At 35.0% G+C, this 24204-nt stretch overlaps 4 protein-coding genes across 9 annotated transcripts in view; 3 read left to right on the top strand and 1 right to left on the bottom strand.

Annotated features, from left to right (window-relative positions):
• The first annotated feature begins 596 nt into the window (after positions 1-596).
• On the top strand, positions 597-4328 carry LOC107027000 (aminoacylase-1). Its single transcript, XM_015228157.1, has 4 exons — positions 597-1611; positions 1973-2110; positions 3452-3691; positions 4053-4328. Exons 1-4 carry the CDS (start codon positions 757-759, stop codon positions 4164-4166), a joined length of 1347 nt encoding a protein of 448 aa, XP_015083643.1. The 5' UTR covers positions 597-756; the 3' UTR covers positions 4167-4328.
• Positions 4329-4567: 239 nt separating this feature from the next.
• On the top strand, positions 4568-16269 carry LOC114075578 (uncharacterized protein At2g17340-like). Its single transcript, XM_027913956.1, has 6 exons — positions 4568-4651; positions 4806-4955; positions 6416-6535; positions 7019-7105; positions 16138-16212; positions 16264-16269. Exons 1-6 carry the CDS (start codon positions 4568-4570, stop codon positions 16267-16269), a joined length of 522 nt encoding a protein of 173 aa, XP_027769757.1.
• Positions 16270-20329: 4060 nt separating this feature from the next.
• Positions 20330-21178, top strand: LOC107007986. The gene has a single exon (XM_015206862.2). The coding sequence runs from the start codon at positions 20392-20394 to the stop codon at positions 20890-20892; it is 501 nt and encodes a 166-aa protein (XP_015062348.1). The 5' UTR covers positions 20330-20391; the 3' UTR covers positions 20893-21178.
• A 529-nt stretch (positions 21179-21707) lies between these two features.
• LOC107005509 (calcium-dependent protein kinase 5) overlaps positions 21708-24204 on the bottom strand; it is a 12642-nt gene continuing 10145 nt past the window's right edge. For 2 of the 6 annotated variants that reach the window (XM_015204122.2, XM_015204129.2), the window contains exon 8: positions 21708-22104. The gene's annotated coding sequence lies outside the window, so the exon portion shown is untranslated. Of the gene's footprint in view, positions 22109-24204 lie in introns of all 6 variants that reach the window. The other 4 variants (XM_015204145.2, XM_015204137.2, XM_015204162.2 and 1 more) reach the window with 3 other exon arrangements.

Below are 24204 nucleotides of genomic sequence, written 5' to 3'. Positions count from 1 at the left end.
CACGTGTGGATGATAGACAATTACTATTACTAATGAATGGAAATAAAATAAATCATAAATCTTTCAAGTGATCTATTCAAATTATATATTATTAAAATGTAAAATAAGTTGCACATATAACTTAAATAAAAATTTATATTCCTCTTATAAATAATTTGTGATAATAAAGAAATATGTGAATGATAGACTATTATTATTGCCTATGGATTAAACTAAAATAAAATTTTAAATCGTTCTTTGATCTATTCAAATTATATCTCTTTAAAATCTATAATAAGTTTATATTTCTCTTATAAATAATTTGTGATGAGAAAGAAATATGTGAATGATAGCAAAATATAATTATTTATGGCTGTAAAATATAAATTAATTAACTTTTATTATGTTAACAACTTTTAAGGGTATTTCAGACATTTTTATTTAAAAAGCGGTTTATCAGCACTTATTTGCCAAACACATCAACAATTTTTTTTTAACTTCAGCACTTTTATCCAAACGCATAACTGCTTATTTTAAAAATAAGTTTCAGCACTTTCATAAGTACTTTTTTAAAGTTGCTTTTATTAACCCCATCCAAACGGGCCCTAACAAAGGCAGAAATATTACACAGTTACCCTTTCAAATAAATTTGGATTTTTTAATTTAGATAACTCAAAATAAAGTGGAATTTGAACCTTGTGTTTAGGTTGATCGGCTCCAAACGAAAATTTATAACCTGTTCTATTGATTTTAATTCATCTGGAGAGAAAAGCAGTGATGAGCAAGACCGGCTATTATCATGATTTGTGTGTGTTTCTGGTCACACTCATACTCATAATCACAACTAGGACGGCCGCTAAAGATCCGTCAACAATCCTATCAAGATTCCAGCAGTACCTTCAGATCAATACAGCCCAACCTCACCCCAACTACTATGAAGCTGCCGAATTTATAATATCACAGGCCAAGTTACTATCCCTCGAGTCCCAGACCCTTGAGTTCGTCAAGGGCAAACCTCTAATTCTCCTCAAATGGCCAGGCAAAGACCCTACCCTCCCTTCCATCCTCCTTAACTCACATACCGATGTTGTCCCTTCCGAGCATCACAAGTGGACTCACCCACCTTTCTCTGCCCACTTAGATTCCACTACCGGCAACATCTTCGCCCGAGGTTCTCAGGATATGAAATGCGTCGGCTTGCAGTACCTCGAGGCCATTCGCAAACTCAAATCTTATGGCTTCCGCCCCCTGCGCACTCTCTACCTCTCCTTCCTCCCCGACGAGGAGATCGGTGGAAATGATGGTGCCAGAAAGTTTGTTGATTCAGATGTCTTGGCCAAGATGAATGTTGGGATTGTTCTTGACGAGGGCTTGGCCTCTCCCACTCACAATTATCGCGCATTCTATGGAGAGAGGTCCCCCTGGTGGCTGGTCGTTAAGGCTGTAGGTGCTCCTGGACATGGGGCTAAGCTCTATGATAATACTGCCATGGAGAATTTACTTAAAAGTGTCGAAATTATAAGGAGATTCAGGGCAGCGCAGTTTGATCTAGTTAAGGCAGGACAGAAAGCTGAAGGCGAAGTCATTTCTGTTAATATGGTCTTCTTGAAAGCTGGCACCCCTTCACCCTCTGTAAGTCAGTCTAGCTATTTGACTCTGACCACTGCTTCCTGCATATTGTGACCATTTTTCTTCTGAGGAATCTAGGAGTCTTTGATTGAGCTTATTCATCCAATGTGCTGGGTTGTAACCTTAAACACTATTTGATAGTGTTTACCATTTATTCAGATTGGAGTTTAAATGTTTGAAGAGCTTAAATGTTTCAGAATTATTAATGTAGTCAAGTGAAAACGAATATTTGAAGTGATGGCGTAGCAGATATAGGGTGTTTTACCGAACAATCCTTTCTTGTAAAACAATGGCCCGTTTCCCTACACTTAGAATCAGAATTGAGATAAAGTTTAAAACATGGACTTCTTTATTTCTGTGGCAGGGTTTTGTCATGAACCTGCAGCCATCTGAAGCCCAAGCAGGATTTGACATCAGAGTACCACCAACTGCAGATCAGGCATCCTTGGAGAGGCTAATAGCTGATGAATGGGCACCTGCTTCGCGTAACATGACTTTTGAGGTACTAGAAATAATAATAATCCATCGTTTCTTCTTTTAGAGATAAAGAACCTGTAATCCTGTTTGCTATACCTCAGTCCTTTTCCAAAGAGAAAATTGCCTAGAACAATAATTACATTTAACTGTTCTCTTTTTGTTGGGTGAGGAGAAGTGGTGTATACGCCAAAGAAAATTGTCTCATGCCTTCATTTTCCTCTTCCAATTTGGCATGAAGTGTTTGTATAGTAGCATATTGACCAGCAGTTTACTGAATCTTTGATTGAGTCTGTCTTCCATCCGAATTAAGTTCTGTCCGACTTGCTAACAATTTAAATTCATCCATTTTATTTCTCATCTCAGCATCAGATTCATCAAGAGTACTTCCCACCGATGCTCTATTAGATGCTGAAGATTTCATGTACTCCTCAAACAGTTGATGCAAATTATCTTCAACAACCTTCACCCTATCATTTGCAAGTCAAAGAGTCAAGTTTTGAAAAGCAAAATTTCACGAACTTTAACTTATATTGAGTGTCAAGAATGACTGCCCAAGACAAAACTTGAGTATACTCTTCCCAATACTTTGTAAATTTCTTTTCCATTTCCTCTGCCATTTCTTTAATATCAGAGTGTTGACTATTTTTGTTTACCATTATCAACAAGTGAATTTTCCACAATGAAAAAACAAGTTGGCTGTTGGATATTGATTTCCTGAAAATAGATTTCATCAAAAGGCTTTAGTAATTTGGCTATTGTTTTTGCCTTCTTCCAATCTATTTATGAAGGACAACATTTAAAATCTGCATCAATTAACTTGAAGTAAAAAAAAAGCCCAACGATATGGAATAGCACTCTCAAGCATAAGAAAAGTGTAATTCCATCTAGTCGGCATGTCTTGATGCACTTTCCCAGTCAACTTTAATCCAAGATTCTTGATACAATCTACAAACTTTATCATCCTAGACTCAGAACCTTTCACATATTTAATGCATCTGATGGACAGTTCGGAGAGAGGGTCTCAGGAGGTATTATGAAGATAGATCCAATTCCATCTAGAAAGTTAAATGGAATTGTAAAATATCTTTCTACTTTTGGTGTAAAGAAGTAGGTTTCGAGGATATATATCAGTTTGTAGATTTATTAAGATCTCTGTAAGTATCTTCTTTTCTATATGTTTTTTTATCGAACACTTTGAATTCTGTAGGTGGATAATAATACTCCCAAGTCATCTTTAGTTGTACTATTTGATAGAATTCCCACTGGTTATTGTTTGACTTCGTATCACCAGTCTATTTGAACAATATTTTGAAGTGCAATACATTACTAATTTAAGAGATTGTACAATGCCCTTGCTCTTGGACAGTTCAAGCAAAAGGTGAGTGTGAACGACAAGTTAGGAAGGCCAGCTGTTACAGCTGTTGACAGTTCCAATATCTGGTGGGCACTGTTTGAAGAAGCTATCATCAAAGCTAATGCCAGACTTGGAAAACCAGAAATATTTCCTGCATCAACAGATGCACGCTATTTTCGAGAGCGAGGCCTGCCAGCAATAGGATTTTCTCCGATGGCAAACACTCCCATTCTTCTTCACGACCACAATGAGGTGAGCATTACTTAATATTCGCTTATTTGGTGCCACATGGTAGTTTTGTGTGTGCATACACCCAGAGTCTTCTAAACCTATTAAATATACTATTAATATGAGAAAATCAAAAGAATAAGTTGAGAACTCCAAAAGAAAGGAAGCAGAGTGCAATGCTACAGAAATGGTTACTGTTTACCGGATCAACTGTTTGGTGAATATAAGCAAACACTTAGAGGAGGCTAAATTCTTGCTTGACCGTAGAAATGATGTAAATTTGATTCGACTTGTAAATTTTGTTCACTTGTTTAAATAGTTTTGTTTTATGTGGTGGAAATCCTGACTTTGGCCTATGGTTAATATGCATTCTCTTTTGCTGCAGTTCTTGAACAAGGATGAGTATCTGAAAGGTATTGATGTTTATGAATCAATAATCAAAACATATGCATCTTATATTCAGTATCAAAGAGATGATGCTTCGAGAGAGGAATTGTGAGCAAGTTGTATTGAAGCAACCTTGAGCTCGTCTTGTCTTGTCTTGTAGTATTGTATATATAAGTGAAGGCCGCAGAGCAGTTGGAAATCTCTGCAACATCTTTCTGCTGTACGAATAAACAACATGGATATTTCATAATCATTGAAGAACAGTTCCATGTAATATGCAAGCAATGACGAGAAAAAACATTGGGTAGGCAACACACACACACACAGTTCTCCAAGCACACAAACGCATCTTCAAAAACTAACCAAAAAATTTACTGAAAAAGAGGTCAAATCAGTTCTCCAAGCACACAAACGCATCTTCAAAAACTAACCAAAAAATTGTTCCAATTTATAACCAAACATTATTTAGATATTTTTTCAAGGAAAGTATCTCTGTCCATAAACCAGTACTTCATGTATGACTATGCAACAGACACTTTGGTCTCAGTTGTTGATGTGAGCATCCCTTATTGTTCAAATAACCAAACCCAATTTCCTGTAAGAATTTTCGCGGATCAACTTTTAGGTCAAATCAATAAGTTCATTGCTCATTTGAAAATAATTTTGTTGTTTTTTAACCTGTTAACCAACATGAACCAAAATGTAAAAGATTTGACTGTTTTTTGTTGATGGGCTTATGTAAATTAACTAGGACGAAGAAAATGCAAAGGCTATATCCTTATTTGAGGATGTAGTACATCTAAATGATGCTATCGAGGATGAAGCTAAGCGTATGGAGAACTTGGTCAAAGGGATTTTTGCTGGTAACCTATTTGATCTTGGCTCGGCACAGCTAGGCAATGTTTCAAAGATGACTCATATATAAAGAAATTTATATGTACTTAACATTAAATTGTACCTCTGACTTGCCATGACTATGCTGAGGTATGCCATGCCCTTTATTTGGTGACTCCTCCCTCAACAAAGAAATGTTTGCATATAACATTTGTGCCTTTGTTTATATGGCAAGAGTACTCATATACCACTGTTGTGGGTGGTAGTGCAGTGAGCTCGGTGCACTAAGTTTCTGCTGTGCGTGGTGTTTGAAGGAGGGTCCAGATAAAAAGGAATTAAAAGATTATGTGGCAAGAGCTTCTCAAAAGCGCATAATTTAAGAACTAAATTTGTGTTTATTATAACATGTGCTTTGTCATTGGGTGCATCTTGAAAGAAGACACTTTATAAGCTACTTAAAGTAATTTAACCTCAATAGGAATGTGGCAAGAGCAAGTGATCACTGATTTATTCACTACTATCACAAGGAGTACTCAGTTCATCTTCATCACGAGTTCGGTCATGTTGTATATTTGTATTATATTCAATGACAGTGAACCGAGTTATGTAAACTAAATATAATTCTATTCTAATAAAAAACTAAATATAGTACTATTTCCATTAGCCAATTTTGGGCCATTCTAAATATTTTGAGTATTATGGTGACCACTTGTGCTGCTCCCAAAGGCATACGCAGGCGCACATGGTTGCCTAGTGACTCGATTAGACTTCACTATTACTAATTAATTAAACAAGTATTTTTTCCCAAAGTTGATTTGATTATAAACTACTGCAAAAATGTAAAACTATATTATTAATCTATGATGTGATCTCACACTTAAGAATGTACTTAAGAGGGCTGAGCATTCCAGGGTTGTGGTTGGGTCACCAATCCTATTTCCTCCTAGTCTAAATTATTGATGATTTTCTGATTACCGGATCATTACTACTCGCCTATTCAAAATAGATCATTGCCTTTCATCCTACAGAATTGATCTCTCAAGAATGCATAATGTTTAAGACATTTAATTGAATGCGGTAGGTAGGTATATTCCTGTCCTAGTCGCAAATCCTTGTCCTACCTTTAGGGAATTAGATCTCACTCTCGTTATCCTTTCTCTAAGACAACACCTTTCCCAACTCCCGAGTATGTTTATTAGATAGTAGATAGAACTTAATTGTTAGCTACACAATCAAACAATTAATCACAGGACCAAAGAAACTGATAATTCAAACTGATTTCAAAATGCAATCCTTGAAAAAGTACAAGTTGATGCACACAAATGCATACTTAATCCAAGTCTGTAAAGAGTTTTACTTCCGGAGTTAATAGAATCTATTCAGACTCTTCCACATGCTAAAAATCTTTCCAAGTTGATAGATTGATACCCCTTAATCTTGCTTAAATCACAACTAGCATTTAGAAAATGAACATTTTCAAGGTTGAATCAATTGTTCTTAATTAATGGTTTTTTGAAGCTTGCGGAGCTATTCTCAAGGGATGGCATTTTTTTTTTAGCTAGTTGCCAAAACCTCATTCCTCGACCTTGGGTTATTGATGACTTGGATACTTTCATAACAAAATGTAGCAGAGAATCATGGAAAAAGGTTAGTAGCTAAAAACCATATGTGAGAGTTATCTTTTCCCCTGGGCTTTATGCTTTTATTTGTTTAGACAAACATTCTTTCATAACAAATGGAGCAGAAAATCATGAAAAAGGCTAGTTAGTAGTCAACCATATGTGGAACTTATGTTTTCCACTGAGCTTTATGTTTTACTTGTTTATGACAAATATCCCGATGCGTTTATGGTGGTAGGACACCCTTCGTCGGAAAAAAATATGGTATATACCAGTAATATGATACACAAAATGAATAAATAACATATTTTAGACACCCTTTAACATATCAAACTGTTATAACCCAGTGGTTTCACCTTCTTGGAAAGAGAAGTTCTTGTGTGGTCGAATCTTACTAGTTCTTTTTTTGAAAAGTGCTTATATTGTGTTATTTCTGGACACCCTTTGTGAAATTTCTGGCTCCGCCCATGCGTTTGATGTATGCTGGTTCACTAACTTGCTTACTACACAGGCTGTAATCTTTGTGGATAATTCTGGTGCAGATATTATTCTGGGCATTCTGCCATTTACGAGAGATTTACTTCGTCATGGGACACAGGTTACTTGGGAGTCTTGTTTCTCTCTTGCACATAAAATAGAAATTTTCTAGAGTTCAGTGTTCACTAAACTGAAAAAGAAAAGATAGATTACATAATCTATTTTAATTACATTGCAAATTTAAAACGCCATTTTATAGGCATTTTCTTTATAGTACTAAAGTTGCCATTTTACAGGCATCTTTATTATCCTCAGTTCTGTAGATATTGATTATAGTTAACAACACTAAATATTTTAACATGCTGTTTTCTGTATCTAAGAGAGTTAATTTATCCTCTTCTAATGCTCTTTTCTTAGCTGCATTCAGTCAAATGGATGTGGTTTATTTATCAGTAAAACATTAGGTGAATAGGTGTTCTGTGATATACTCTTATGCCTGAATTGTACTTGTGGTACTTTTTTTCTTCTTCATAAGGTAATAATTTGTATTGATAAATTTAGGGAGTGCCTCGTGTTGCCATCTGTGTTAAGAAAATCAGAAATTACTGGTTGTAATAAATCATTCAGAAACACGAAGTAATTGAGATTTTTAGAACCAGTAAATAAGATGAACAGAAATTTATTTGTAAAAAATAATTTAATCTGTAAAACTTACCAGAATCTTGAATACTTTTTTTGATAATTTAGGAAGAAAATCAAGTCCACTGAATTCACAGTGTCCCCTTAAGGAAATTATTCCCCTCTAGTATCCGAGGTTTGATTTGGAATATAACCTCCCAGGGTAAAATGATCTTAATCAGTAGAGTATAGATACCAAAAACTCTACTGTCAGCGAATCAATCCACAGCAGAAAGTACACGAAGAAAAATATGTTTTTTAAGCTAAAGAAAGATCAGAAAATTCGTTAGGAAATATTCTGAAGACTGAATGGTATTTATAGGCAAGAATAATATATTTTGAAAGGTTGCAACCCTTTCAGAATTGACACGACCATTAATGAAAGGTTTCAAACTTTCAAATGGTATTGACTGTTCCTGAAAGTTGCAACCTTTCAGAACAGTGGCGGAAATTTTTAAATATAACGGAATTTAAAACGGGTCATGCGCGCGGATTCGAGTCGGGTCGGGTTAACTAAAAAGTTGAAAACATTTCGGTTAATTTCTGTTATCAACTAATTAATTGAAAATAATTTTTTGCCATTTAATTAAAAATAAATTTATCCAAAAAATTATCTCTCGATCATTTGCCAAAGCCAAAGCCAAAGCCGTAGCCGTAGCCGTAGCCGTAGCCGAAGCCGAAGCGAGCGACGACGACGACGGCGCGAGGGGGGTCCCTCTTTCCAACCCTTTTAACAATTAATAGGAGTGTTTATTTATTTAAACTCTCCTATTTTCATTTCCATTACCGATGAGGGACTATTGCCTTTTTCATTAAAGCATTAGAGGACTTTTCAAGTTCCCAACCTTTCAAGTTCTAAACTTTTCAAATTCCTCTCCTTCCCTCTATTTCCCATCAATTCTTGCTACATACCCAACAATCCCCCACATTGATGGGGAATAGTTATAACATAGGAATGCACGGACAATTGTGTACTTTACAAGCAAGGATTAATTGCATCTGGATAAGTAGGTTTCCCCTTGGACTTTCCGTAGTGAACATATGTCGGATATACTCGGTCAATCGGTAGATGTGATATCTTTGAACCGTCGAACTTTGGTGTATACCTAGACAACCATATGTCACACAATTAACCCTTTACTGTTTATGATTCTTACGGTTGTGTTCGTTTCAGCCATGAACACCTCCTGGTTTCATGAGTGTATAGAGAATAGGCTTTTGACATAAAATTCTCTTTGAAGCGGCTTCCACTTCACACTCACATAGGTGATTTCTAACCGTGTCATCTCGTAGATACACTATTTGGTCAAATCTACCAAACTTAGCAAATCATTAAAAACTTTAAGCTTTATTACCTCATTAACAAGCCTTAAAGTCTTAACCTTTTCCTGAACATTGTCTTCATCATGAGAATGGATTGAGTTAATTGACAATGTCGAACCGTCAGCCACAACTTTGTTTTTCTCCTTGAATCTAGCTCTTGGGATCTCCAGTCTGCTAGATAGAGTTACCGTCATGCTGACTTGTCCTAAGCCGTAAACCCATTCCCTTAGATGATCTTTCAACTGCCTCTCTCACTAGGCCTTTCGTTAGTGGATCTGACACATTATCGCTTGACTTTACATAGTCAATTGTGATAATTCCACTAGAGAGCAGTTGTCTTATGGTGTTATGTCTCCGTCGTATATGACGAGACTTCCCGTTGTACATAACGCTCCCTGCCCTACCTATTGCTGCTTGACTATCGCAATGTATGCAAATTGGTCCAACAGGTTTGGGACAGAATGGAATATCCTCTAGGAAATTCCGGAGCCATTCCGCTTCTTCACCAGCCTTATCCAAAGCAATGAATTCAGATTCCATTGTGGAGCGAGCAATACATGTCTGTTTGGAAGATTTCCAAGAGACAGCTCCTCCACCAAGTATGAATACATAACCACTCGTGGATTTTACATCATTTGACCCGGTGATCCAATTTGCATCACTATATCCTTCAATCACAGCAGGATATTTATTATAATGCAAAGCATAATGTTGTGTCCATTTTAGATAACCCAACACACGTTTCATAGCCATCCAGTGAGTTTGATTCGGATTACTAGTGTACCGACTCAGTTTACTAATAGCACATGCTATATCTGGTCGCGTGCAATTCATAATATACATCAAACTTCCCAACACTCTGGCATATTCCAATTGAGAGTCACTTTGACCTTCATTCTTTTTAAATGTACAACTTAAATCAATTGGAGTTTTGACTACATTGAAATTCAAGTAATTGAACTTATCCAATACTTTTTCAATATAATGAGATTGAGATAATGCTAGTCCCTGGGGAGTTTTGATAATCCTGACCCCTAAGATCAAATCAGCAACTCCTAAGTCTTTCATATCGAACTTGCTGGACAACATGCGCTTAGTAGCATTTATATCGTCAATTTCTTTACTCATTATTAACATGTCATCAACATACAAACAAACAATGACTTCATGATTCATAACGTTTTTAATGTAAACACATTTATCACATTCGTTAATCTTGAATCCATTTGCCAACATTATTTGATCAAATTTAGCATGCCATTGTTTGGGTGCTTGCTTGAGTCCATAAAGTGACTTCACAAGTCTGCACACTTTCTTTTCTTTACCAGGAACTATAAACCCTTCAGGTTGTTCCATGTAAATTTCTTCCTCTAACTCTCCATTTAAGAAGGCTGTCTTTACATCCATTTGGTGGATTTTAAGATCATGCACTGCTGCTAGTGCTATTAACATCCTAATTGATGTTATCCTTGTTACTGGAGAATATGTGTCAAAGTAGTCCAGACCTTCCTTTTGTCTGTACCCTTTGACTACCAGTCTAGCCTTATATTTGTCAATAGTCCCATCAGGTTTCATTTTCCTTTTAAAGATCCATTTTGATCCTAAAGGTTTATTTCCTGGAGGAAGATCAGTCAATTCCCAAGTGTGATTGCTTAAAATTGATTCAATCTCACTATTGACTGCTTCTTTCCAATAAGTTGACTCTGACGAAGACATAGCTGCTTTAAATGTTTGAGGCTCATTTTCAAGCAATAGTGCTACAAAATCTGGTCCGAAAGAAACAGATTTTCGTTGTCGAGTACTTCGCCTAGGTTCCTCACTAGTTAGAATATTTTCCATTGATTCTTCTCGTGGTCGTTTAGATCTTTCACTTGTTGACTCACTTTCAGTTTTATACGGATAAATGTTTTCAAAAAACTCTGCATTATCTGATTCAATTATCGTATTAACATGAATCTCAGGATTATCAGATTTGTGAACCAAAAATCGACAAGCTTTACTATTCACAGCATATCCAATAAAGACACAATCTATTGTTTTGGGTCCAATTTTAACCCTCTTAGGTAAAGGAACCTCTACCTTGGCTAAACACCCCCACACTTTAAAATATTTCAAGTTGGGTTTTCTTCCTTTCCACAACTCATATGGAATTGATTGTGTTTTTCGATGGGGTACTCTATTGAGTATTTTATTAGCTGTAAGAATGGCTTCCCCCCAAAGATTTCGCGGTGAACCAGAATTGATCATTAAGGCATTCATCATTTCCTTTAATGTTCTGTTCTTCCGTTCTGCCAAACCATTTGACTGTGGTGTATAAGGTGCAGTAGTTTGATGAATAATACCATATTCCAAACATATCTCTGCAAAAGGAGATTCATATTCTCCACCCCTATCACTCCGAATCATTTTTATCTTTAGATTCAATTGGTTTTCCACTTCATTTTTGTATTGCTTAAATGCATCAATTGCTTCATCCTTACTATTAAGCAAGTATACATAACAAAATCGAGTGCAGTCATCAATAAAAGTTATAAAGTACTTTTTTCCACCACGAGATGGTGTTGACTTCATATCGCATATATCTGTGTGAATTAAGTCTAAAGTTTTAGAATTTCTTTCAACAGACTTGTAAGGATGTTTAACAAACTTACTTTCCACACAAATTTCACATTTCGACTTATCGCATTTAAAATCAGGCAATACTTCTAAATTAACCAATTTTCGCAAGGCTTTGTAATTAACATGTCCCAAACGGGCATGCCATAAATCACTTAACTCCAATAAGTAAACAGAAGCAGAATTTTTATTGATACTGTCAATAACCATTACATTTAGTTTGAAAAGACCCTCATTGAGATAGCCCTTTCCTATGAACATTTCATTCTTACTTATTACAGCTTTATCACTAACTAGGACACACTTAAACCCGTTCTTAACGAGTAGTGCAGCAGAAACTAAATTCTTCCTAATAGTAGGGACATGCAGAACATTGTTTAAAGTCAACACTTTGCCGGATGTCATTTTTAACATTACTTTGCCAGTTCCTGCAATCCTTGCTGTTGCTGTGTTTCCCATGAATAAATCTTCATCGTACTCAGCAGGAGTGTATGTTGCAAAGGCTTCTTTTGCAGAGCAAATATGTCTAGTGGCACCTGAGTCGAGAAACCACTCCTTGGGATTTCCAACTAAGTTACACTCCGATATCATTGCACACAAGTCATCTGCATCTTCCATCTTTTCCACGATGTTTGCTTGACTTTTGCCTTTGCCTTTGTTTTTGTCCTTTCTTGGAGCATGACAATCAGAAGATCTATGACCAGCCTTGCCACAATTATAACAGTTGCCTTTGAATTTCTTCTTGGCCTGTTCTGACTTCTGCCCGTTGGACTTCTTTCTCTTTTTGTCTTTGGTAGGAGCTTCTTCAACAATATTAACTCCAATGATTGTTGAACTCTTACGCGACTTCTTTTCGGCATTTCTGTTATCTTCCTCAATCTTGAGCCGAATCACAAGATCTTCAAGCTTCATTTCTTTACGCTTGTGCTTTAGATAATTCTTGAAATCATTCCACGAAGGAGGCAACTTCTCGATCATTGCAGCCACTTGAAAAGCTTCATTTACTACCATATCTTCAGCAATCAGATCATGGAGAATAAGTTGAAGTTCCTGCACTTGTGATCCAACAGTTTTACTATCTACCATTTTATAGTCTAAAAACTTTGCGACCACAAACTTTTTCAAGCATGCATCTTCTGTCTTATATTTCTTCTCAAGTGCATTCCACAACTCTTTTGAAGTTGTTATTGCACTATAGACATTATATAAGTCATCCTCTAAAGCACTCAAAATGTAACCTTTACATAGGAAGTCTGACTGTTTCCATGCTTCAACAATCATAAATTTTTCCCTGTCTGGCATATCATCAGCAGGTACTGGAGTATCTTCACTTGTAAATTTCTGCAGACCAAGAGTGGTAAGCCAGAAAAATACTCGTTGCTGCCATCCTTTGAAATTCACACCTGTGAATTTACCCGGTTTCTCTGCTTGTGATACAAGAGTTCGGGTTGGTGCAGCAACAGCCACTGTAACACCAGTGTTTCCATTTCTGATAAATAAAATTGATACAATATAAGTAAGCAATAAATTATAATTGCAGACTTAAAGGAGTATAAAATCACAAAGATTTTTGTCTCCACCAGAAACACAAATTTATATAATTTCCTTAAGATTGTTGCCATCTGTGTTAAGAAAATCAGAAATTACTGGTTGTAATAAATCATTCAGAAACACGAAGTAATTGAGATTTTTAGAACCAGTAAATAAGATAAACAGAAATTTATTTGTAAAAAATAATTTAATCTGTAAAACTTACCAGAATCTTGAATACTTTTTTTGATAATTTAGGAAGGAAATCAAGTCCACTGAATTCACAGTGTTCCCTTAAGGAAATTATTCCCCTCTAGTATCCGAGGTTTGATTTGGAATATAACCTCCCAGGGTAAAATGATCTTAATCAGTAGAGTATAGATACCAAAAACTCTACTGTCAGCGAATCAATCCACAGCAGAAAGTACACGAAGAAAAATATGTTTTTTAAGCTAAAGAAAGATCAGAAAATTCGTTAGGAAATATTCTGAAGACTGAATGGTATTTATAGGCAAGAATAATATATTTTGAAAGGTTGCAACCCTTTCAGAATTGACACGACCATTAATGAAAGGTTTCAAACTTTCAAATGGTATTGACTGTTCCTGAAAGTTGCAACCTTTCAGAACAGTGGCGGAAATTTTTAAATATAACGGAATTTAAAACGGGTCATGCGCGCGGATTCNGGAATTTAAAATGGGTCACGCGCGCGGATCCGAGTCGGGTCGGGTTAACTAAAAAGTTGAAAATATTTCGGTTAATTATCTCTCGATCGATCATTTGCCAAAGCCGAAGCCGAAGCGAGCGACGGCGACGACGGCGCGAGGGGGGTCCCTCTTTCCAACCTTNCGGGTTAACTAAAAAGTTGAAAACATTTCGGTTAATTTCTGTTATCAACTAATTAATTGAAAATAATTTTTTGCCATTTAATTAAAAATAAATTTATCCAAAAAATTATCTCTCGATCATTTGCCAAAGCCAAAGCCAAAGCCGTAGCCGTAGCCGTAGCCGTAGCCGAAGCCGAAGCGAGCGACGACGACGACGGCGCGAGGGGGGTCCCTCTTTCCAACCCTTTTAACAATTAATAGGAGTGTTTATTTATTTAAACTCTCCTATTTTCATTTCCATTACCGATGAGGGACTATTGCCTTTTTCAATAAAGCATTAGAGGACTTTTCAAGTTCCCAACCTTTCAAGTTCTAAACTTTTCAAATTCCTCTCCTTCCCTCTATTTCCCATCAATTCTTGCTATATACCCAACACCTCGTAGAAGTGGTTCATCATAAAGTAGAGAATCTACACAAAAATGCAATTACCTACGAAGAGTAATAGAGTATTCAATCATATATTTATATAAAAGAGAATCTTATGCCCGCCTACGTAGCGCCACCACAAACAAGAATTTTATTTTAAATTTATTTATTTCCAAAACTAGCTTTCTCTTTCACGAAAAGATATGACTTTTATGAAAAATTGAAATTTTAATGAAGAGTTGCGACTTTTATTAAAAGTGATGACTTTTATCAAAAGTTGCAGCTTTAATGAAGAGTCGTGACTTAATGAAAAGTTGCGACTTTTATGTAAGATTGTGAACTTTACGAAGGGTTATAACTTTTCCAAATAGTTGTAACATTTCTCATAAGGTACAATAAAGATTAATCCACACTACCCTTTGTCTATGAATAGTAAGATTTTCTCTTATTTTAAACAACAAAAAATTTTATTTTCTTCTTCTACTTGCACAAAATTAAATATTCGTGTACTTTGCTCCTGTTGAGTAACATACTAACAGCATTGTTTTTGCATCAATAAGTTGGTAAATAAAATCTTTCTATTCTGAGAGGATGTAATTCTTTAAACCTCTTGTATTGGAGGAAAATAGTTTTGTTATAGGGAACATGGACTCGATTGTTTTTTTTATTTCATTTTATTTTTACATTATCCTGGTATGTTTTTTACACTCAATATATTATGCATATGATATTAATTGTTGTTTTTTAGTATATATTCTAAACTTTGTTGTTTATGTTTTTGCAAAGTTATTATCTCCGGTTAGATTGAACATATACTTATATATTACGTATATTTATTGTGCAGAAAATAATTATTGTATTCACTTTCAAGAATTCATGTATTGATATTCTATATTAAATTATATAACTTAAAAATACTATCTATAAACTTACATATTATCTGTTTTTACATTGATATGAAATTTCTTACTTATCAATTGAAGAAATTTGCAAATTCAAAAGTTATAATTGTTTTCATGTTCAAGAGTAATTTATTTTTTAATATGTTAACCAATTTTTGAATTTTCTCCTAAGACATATATAACAATTGTATAATCTATGCAACTTATATGTTTCTTTTTATCACGAAATGTCTTTGCATACATATTCCTACGTTTATCATTATTTTCTTTTAATGTTGATTAAAGAACCAATAATTTATTATTTTGTTAATAATTAATTCATTAGAGGTTCTTGAGTTATGCGATAACGACAAATAATTCAATTCATGTTGAATTATTGCTAATATATTTTATGAACCTATTTTTCCATTATTTTAGTAGATGAATATTAGAAAAAAAATTATTTGCAAGTTCAAATGCAATTATTATTTATGACTCCGCTAAGTGCGGGAAAATTACCTAGTTATCTATAATAATCTCATAGGTGTTTCATATTCCAAATGTATATAAAGAAATTTAGCGCCTTGAGGCTATCATCATTTTCTTATTTCTATTCCCTCAATCCAATGTGGCTAAGAAGTTACAGGACACAAACTCTGAGGCTATAGCCATATAGTTAAAAATTCAATAAACCAGATATTAAGTATGAATAAAGCTTCATCATAAGTTAGCAGTTTTCATATTCATAGACTTGATAACTATATGAAGGTGCGTCAGATTGGATTAGACATTGGGTGTATTTGAGTGCTCGCAACTCAATTAAGCTCTCCTCTTGTAATGACGTTGGAAATATTTTTTTTCCGTCTTTGTAGGTTATTTTGGCAGCTAATGACTTGCGTTCTATGAACGATGTTACTTACCCTGAGTTGGTAAAGATAATATCTAAGGTGGTAGAAATGTTATTCAATTTTTGATGCTTTCAATTTTACCTACTTCAGGTTTAATGAACATGTATTTTTGCTTATTAATTGTTGAAAGATGAGCAGGGGGTAGAAATCTGATTTTTGGAAATAGGATAACTATTCAAACGGATGTTGGGAGGTCTTGAGTTAGGAATCAAAGACCATCGCGTACAATGTTTGATCCTATGCCATTGGCACCACATAGTTTTTTGTTCCACTAGGTGGCATGTTGGTAATTTATATGTCTAGGTGGCATGTTAGTAACTTATATATATATATAACAAAAAAAATTAATTTCTAAATCGAAAGATTCTTTTCTTTCAACCCCTATTTATATTTTGACCAAAAACAAAATCTTTCTTTGAATTTTTAGTGATTCTATTTATTCAGGAAATAAGTGATGATCCGAGGATTCTTTTACTCAGGGAATGCCTTGATTTGATTTAGGTTAAGTTTTTTTATTGAATCATCGTTGTTCTAGTATGAATATGTGGTTTTAATCAATTCATAGGGTCTTAACAAGAGAATTTCTATCAATTATAAAGAAAACAAATAATAAAATCCATATTCCACAAATTCTATAAAGAAATAGGGAACAATATATATAGAGAGAGAGAGAATGTTTCCGTCATAGGTTGTGGGTGGCGTGGCACCCCCACGAGCCTCCTAGATCCTCCCCTGACCATAAATGAGGTGCGGTTATCAGTGAAGAAGACAATTTAATGATACAACGTTAATTTAGTGAGGCTGAGATCAAAGAATATGTGATGGCATGTGCGAAGGACAAGGCACCTGGACTAGATGGTTTCACCATGACATTTTTCACCAATTGCTGGGAAATAGTAAGCAAACTAGTGGCAGCAGTTCAGAACTTACATAATCAGAACATTTTTGAAAGAAGCTTCAATGCCACCTTCATAGCTTAATAGGCAGCATATGTAAGATCATCTCAAAAGTGTTTACTGAGGGGCTGAAAAAAAGTCGTTTCAAAACTAGTAGATACGCATCCGATGGAATTTATTTAGGGTAGGGAGATCATGGATGCTATTGTGATTGCCAACGAATGTGTAGATGTGAGGCAAATTAGCAAGGTCCTAGGCATTCTTTGTAAGATGGATAGAGAGAAAGCCTATGACCACTTAAATTGGGGTTTCCTATGGAAGACTTTGGAAAACATGGGTTTTGGGGAAAGATGGATAAACTGGATCAAATCTTGCACCAGTATAGTGAAATTTTCAGTTTTAATTAATGACTCTCCCACAAGTTTCTTCTCATCTGAGAGAGGCCTGAGACAAGGGGGATCCATTATCTCTTTCTCTCTTTATCTGGGCAATGGAGGGTCTCAATGATATAGTAAGAACAGCCCAAACAAACACATGGAGGATAGACAGAGTCTACACATCTCACATCTCCAATATGTAGATGACACTCTAATATTGCGTGATGCTTACATCAACCAACTGAAGTTTTTAAGAACAATACTGAAATTGTTTGAAGCAACCTCAAGTGTACACATCAATTGGGGCAGTTTCATCTATCCAGTGAATGAGGTACCTGGGATTGACAGTCTGGCAAATATTTTGGGATGAAAGACATGGAGCTGCCCACAATATATTTGGGAATGCCTCTGGGAGATAAGAGCAAATCAAAAGGCATATAGAATAATATACTAGAGAAATGTGAGAAGAAGCTTGCCAACTATTTATCCATGGGTGGCAGAGTTACTCTCATCAACAGTGTTCTTAATGCTTTGCCTACCTACATGATGTCTGTGTACCCTATGCCAGCAAGTGTAAGAGACAGATTAGATGGCATTAGAAGAAATTTTCTTTGGCAAGGAAACTGTAATCCTAATAAACACAAGTTTCACTTGGTCAAGCGGGATGAAGTTTGTCAACAAAAAAAGGGGGACTAGGAACAAGGAATCTGAAATTACAAAACTACAACTTGCTAATGAAATGGCGGAGGAGATTTTCATCACAAGAACAAATGCTGTGGACAGATACCATTAAGGTCAGGTATGGAATGGATACAAGGTGGATCAACAACATAGCAACACAACCATATGGCACCGGAGTGTGGAGGACAATTAGGAATCTATGGCCACAACTTATAAACAAGTGCATAATTAAGATAGGATATGGTGGGAAAACTCTGTTTTGGGTGGGACAGGCTTCATTCAAAGTTAGTTTCCTTGACCTATTCAGCTTAAGTCTACAGAAAGTGGTCACTGTCAAAGAAATGAGAGATGCTCAGGGTTGGAACTTAAGGTTCAGGAGACCTTTAAACGATTGGTAGGTGAATAGCATGGTTGAATTTCTGAATATCCTGGAATGATGAAAGGAACTCAATAACAGTGAAAACAAACTATTATGGGCTCTAGATAAACATGGGAGATTCTCAGTTGGAGCATCTTACAGAAACTCCCAGAGGACACACACTCAACCAAGCTACTGGCCATGAAAAATGATCTGGAAAATTAAGGTGGCCTGTTTTACTTGGCTATTAGCAAAACAGGTTGTTCTCACACAGGATAACCGTATGAAGAAGGGCCTCCATTTGTGCTTTAGATGTTTTTTTGTGAACTAGTTCTCGACACTGCTTTGCACATGAATATTACGAATATATATATATATATATATATATATATATATGTATATCATTATTATTTCCCCTAACATCACTATTATGTATTTATTTAAATTACTTCTATTTAAAAAAAAAAGCATATTTTGCATAAACTATTCAAATATTATCAAACTCATCACGTATTAATAAAAAATTTGTTATTAAATAACACTTAAAAAAAATAATAACACGAAAATAAGGAATTTTTCTTTTCATAACAATGCAAAATAATACATAATTACGTAAAAATATGGGTTGCATACCAATCCATTTTGGACAACCATACCGTAACTCCAAAATGAAAAAAAAAACATAAAATCATAATATAACATAAGAAAGATCTAAAGAAATATATAAGTCATATCTTATACTGTTAATTAACAGTTGAACTATATTCTAAGAAAGCTTCTCTTTTAATTTCAGAATGAAGCTATTTGTTCTTCTCCTCAGTTAGCTTCTTACCAACTTGTATTCATATTATAAATCTAAGATGAAGAAAAGCGAATAGTAGATGATAGAAAAGAACAGAATGTGATGACCTAGGAAGCAATTAACAGATATTTATAGTGATGTTTGATTGTCTTTTCACCTACCAAAAGTTTTTAATGGTGCATATTGAATCATGATCGATAAATTTATTTTTGTTTCGAAATTCAAAGAATCACAGAAATTGAAGAGTTTCATACATTATTGTTTCATGATAAATAAATTTATATTAATTTCAAAATTCAAAGAATCACAAAATTCGAAGAGTTACATACATTATTGTTTTCTACTCTAATTTAATTCAACCTAATTAATTATAATTTTAATGTCATAACTAAAACATTAAAGTGTAGTTGTTAGACTTCATATTCTATCATTATGTAATTAAATATTATTATTTAAAAAATAATTAATTTATTTTAATTTGGTGGAGGGGCGAAATGGTAATTCAACTTTTAAGGTTAGAGCTTCCCACTTATAATAATATATGATATATGATGTGAGGCAGAGACCATGAATGATCTCTTTTTACACTGTAAGAAACTTTGGCAGATTTTCATCAATATAAGGGGCATCAGTTGGTCTATGTCAGGAAACATATTATGTTGGAATGGGGAAGGAATTTAGTCGGGGCACAGGGAAAATTGTTGAGTTTCTTGGTCTTTCCATTTGTTAGAACAATAACAGCAGGAGAGATAATATTGAAGCTTAGTTGTTCTGTTTGGGACTCATGTATCCTAATGTGACTTTGGGTGTACAAGTTGAAATGGAACAGAATTAGGTGTCAAAGATGACTTGGAAATAATGTTTCGACAATAACGTTAATACTCATGGTAAATAGATATACAATTATTCCCTGAACAGCCTGGGGCCAGGGAGGGGCAAAAGAGTCATAGGAGAATATAACAGGCTGTCGATGGAAACGTAGGAATGTGCGGGTGACGGTGAATGAGTGATGACCACTCACCTTGTTTATTAGTAAAGTAATTAGGCTATTACCAATACTATATGCCCCCAAGTTTTTAGTTCTCTCTCTTCACCGACACGAATATGAGCTCTCTTCTTCAAAGTTTTCAGAGCAAAGAAGCTCTGCCCATGTCGCAACCTACAGAAGAAGAAAGAGGAGAAGGACTTGGCGTACGCAAAAGGCTGTCTTCTCTCTCTCTAAGGATGAACATGCGCATGAGGTCTACTTGTCAACAACAACAACCCATCCTCTCATTCTACTCCTCTACCACCACCTCCTCATGGGCATTTCGCCGATCCAAATCCTTGTCCGAATACACTGGCAATTCCATTAGGAAATGGTGGGATTGGGGATTGGGCTGGATCATGTCCAAGAAGCCCGCCTTTGCCAACGATCTGGAAATGAATGAAGAGGAGAAAGCCGTATTGGGATGCAACAGCAAGGGCAGCTGGAGGCACGTATTTTTCAAAATAAGGTCAGAGCTGCGGAGGTTCACCGGCTCCGGCAACAATATGGGTCTACCTCAAACCTTCCGGTATGACTACTCCAGGAACTTCGATGACAACTTAATCAGGAACAACTGATGGATTACTCTACTATTCCCACTGTGATGTTGGTTAATTCATTGATTTATTTGAGTCGTTTTGTTTTTATTTATTAATAATAGATCGGAGTTCACATTGAGTACGTACGTAAATGTATAAAGTGAATTTTTTTTATCTTCATCATATAGTCAGTCAGTCCAGTCCAGTCCATTACGTTGTATTATTATTTTTCCCCTCGTGTAATTCTTTTTACCATTCTCGAGTGTATTTGATTTTTATGCATAAGCACTACTGCTATAAATTTGCCTAATTATTGTGGTTTAAACGTGTTGTATGTATGAGCTATGACCATAACAAAATTGAAGATGTCGGCACATGGGGTGACCAACTGGAACTCGCTCACCGACAGCTATTTTGCTGCAGTCGCTGGCCGAATATGCGTTTTTGTCTTTTAACCACTATTTATTTCTCTCATCCAGCCAAACATCATGTAATGCAATTCCCTTAAAATATTTTTGGAGGCCTAATTGAATTTTTTTTTTTTACTTTCTACACTCCCTCGTATCTCTCTGTCTTATTAATTATTATTACTATTGCACTAGCAAGAAAATAAGCGCAACATTTCGTTTTTCAAATATCAAACCTAGTTTTTCTTTCTAAAAAGTAAAATCCAGCAAAGTTGTTTTTTTTTTAACAAAAAACATAAACTAGGTTTCTCAAAAAGTAATTGGAACATGCAACTTTTCTTCAAAATCGAATTCCCAAAAACTGAATTCAAAGGCCACTCATGTCCTTCAATCATGTTTTGACATAAAAGAAGCCATCAACTTAAGCTGAAAAGGAGAGAGTCAGAATATGTTGAGAATAATTAAGCACGTCATCATAAATGACTGACCATGTTCTGCAAATATAGCTTGCGTAAATTGTTACAACAAATCGTGTTCTTTTCCATAAAAACAATCTCCCGATAGAGAAAAACCCATGGGTAAAATACATAATTATGTAATTGACAAGGATACACCTCAAGGTGAACCACCTTCTAACTGAAGCAAGCATGAAGCCTCAACTAAAGAACACTAGGTAGCTGAAATGATTTCACACACGACAGAGATTTCACATTTTGTTGAGGCACAGTCTACAAGCTCTTCTAGTTATACTTGAGAGCATGGCATACTACTTTTAGAACAGAGTACCAGACATTGTTACGGCACTTTCATTGCCTCTGCTCTATTATCTGTAAAAACCTGCAAACTAGCTGACATGAATGTCAGAATACCTTTTACACATAACTTGACCAAGAGTGAAACACAAGTTCATGCTCCAAATAAAAGATGCACCATGTTCTGTGATATTTAACCTAGCCTACAAAGTCATAGCAACATTTTAGTAGAACAAGTACACAAGCACGTGTGTAACTACAATATATGCCAAATAATTGTACTATGAATAAGTACCTTACCTATGATAATGTGGTAAAGCTGCATTTTGAAGGAAAACAAAAGAAAACCTTTGATGCCCAACACATTGTTAAGAATCAGCTTTCCTTATCAGGCTTGTCTAAAGAAGAGAAGAATGGCGAGTTAACTCAGTGCCACCTGGGCCTCTGAATATTCTTTTTCTTTTCGATAAAAGTATGTCACAACTTGGAAGCAGATCTGTTTCTTCCTCTCTCATTTTTTTTCTTCGTATTATTCTTTTGGTGGATACATATACAATGAAAATCTCTTAGAAAAAAAAAGTAATACAACCTAGCATCATTTCAAATAAGCAAAGTACACCTAAAATCACAAGGAGATGAGTTATCCTAAAGGACGTGCAATATCTCTGGTAGAACTTAACTAAGACCGTAACCTAACATAAGTAAATGATCCATGTAGGCAACGCCAGCTATTTGAAATAGAGAGTTGTTACTTGTTAGCTGATAATAGGCTCAGTGTTAGACTTTTATATTCCTGAAAGTGTGGAACACATCGGACTCGTAATTTTAAGGTAAATTATACAATATTGGATGAAATGGAACTGAATAGAACTACATGGAGATAAGTTGGTTAATAGATATTCTACCTACATCTCAACTAGCTTCAACTTGATATTCTTTTGATAGAGTCAACTAATGGTTGGAAAACAGAATTAGTTCTACGAGTGTTCAAGAACACATGATACATCATACTAAATATTCTGATTTGACAATTCTATAAGACTAAGGTGCCTTCAACCCAACTTGCATGTATCTTGACTATTCCACTAGGTGCATGTATCCTCCACCCAAAGGTACCAGGCAGTAATCTTGACAGCTGAAACTTAGACATATTGGAAGAAATCGGCTAATTTCTTTTTGCTTCTACTAGGATTGGAACTCTCTCATGATTTTATTTCAACTTCATTGACAACTGATGGTATATTTCCCATTTCGACCCCACTTTCTATTTGTGTCACTTGGGAACATCCTGGGTGTTTTTTCACACTTGTACAACTAATAATATCTTTCAGATTAGACATAAGTGTCAAAACACACCTAAACTATTTCTTTTCTTTTTTTTTGAATTTTCATACCTAAACTATCACTTATTAGTTTGAGAAACACACCTCAGTGGTGTGTAATACACTTTTCTCATTTATTTGCAAAAACCTTGCCTCATGGCATTGCACATGGATAAATTATTCCAACTTGACAAAAATTAAAAAACTATTAATATTAGCTAAAAACTAAAGATTAAAGTATTACCATTTTTTAAAAAATTAAAATATTTCTTACCCCACTCCATCATCTCAACCATCATCCCCGGACAACCCCACGTCCTATTATTTCTAAAATTATTTTTTAAAATTTAGGCGTCACCCCCTCCCCCACTCCTTCCTAAAAACAATTTTGATATTATTTTTTCAAAAAAAAAAGTAAAATAAAATAATATTCTACCCCACCCCATCTATCCCTCCGCTCCTAATTTAATTTTATACATTTTTCTCGTTTTGTGTTAGATGTGTACATATACTTTTAGGAAAACGTTCTTTTCTACTTGCATACCAAATTAACAGAAATAAAAGTTTTATTTTATGAAAAGTCTTGCGGCAAGTTAAAAAATACTTTTTTAGAAAAGAAAATACATATCTAATACAAAACGAGAAAAAAAATGGAAGAGGGGAGTTATGTTAGGGTAGAATTTTTTTTCAAGAAATAAAATAAATTTAACTATATCTAAATTATTATTCGAAGGGATTTATTTTTCTTGAACAAAATAAACTAAAAATTTGGGATGGGGGAGTACGTTGAGAGGAAAGATTGGAGTTGGGTAAAAAAAATATTTTACATTTTATTTTATAATATTTTTTTTTTTGGGGGGGGGGGGGGGG

This window comes from Solanum pennellii, chromosome 1 (assembly GCF_001406875.1).
Source record: "Solanum pennellii chromosome 1, SPENNV200".
In the NCBI taxonomy this organism is placed as follows: Eukaryota; Viridiplantae; Streptophyta; class Magnoliopsida; order Solanales; family Solanaceae; genus Solanum; species Solanum pennellii.
The sequence above is the reverse complement of the archived record's forward strand: the minus strand, read 5'-3'. Positions and strand labels throughout refer to the sequence as shown.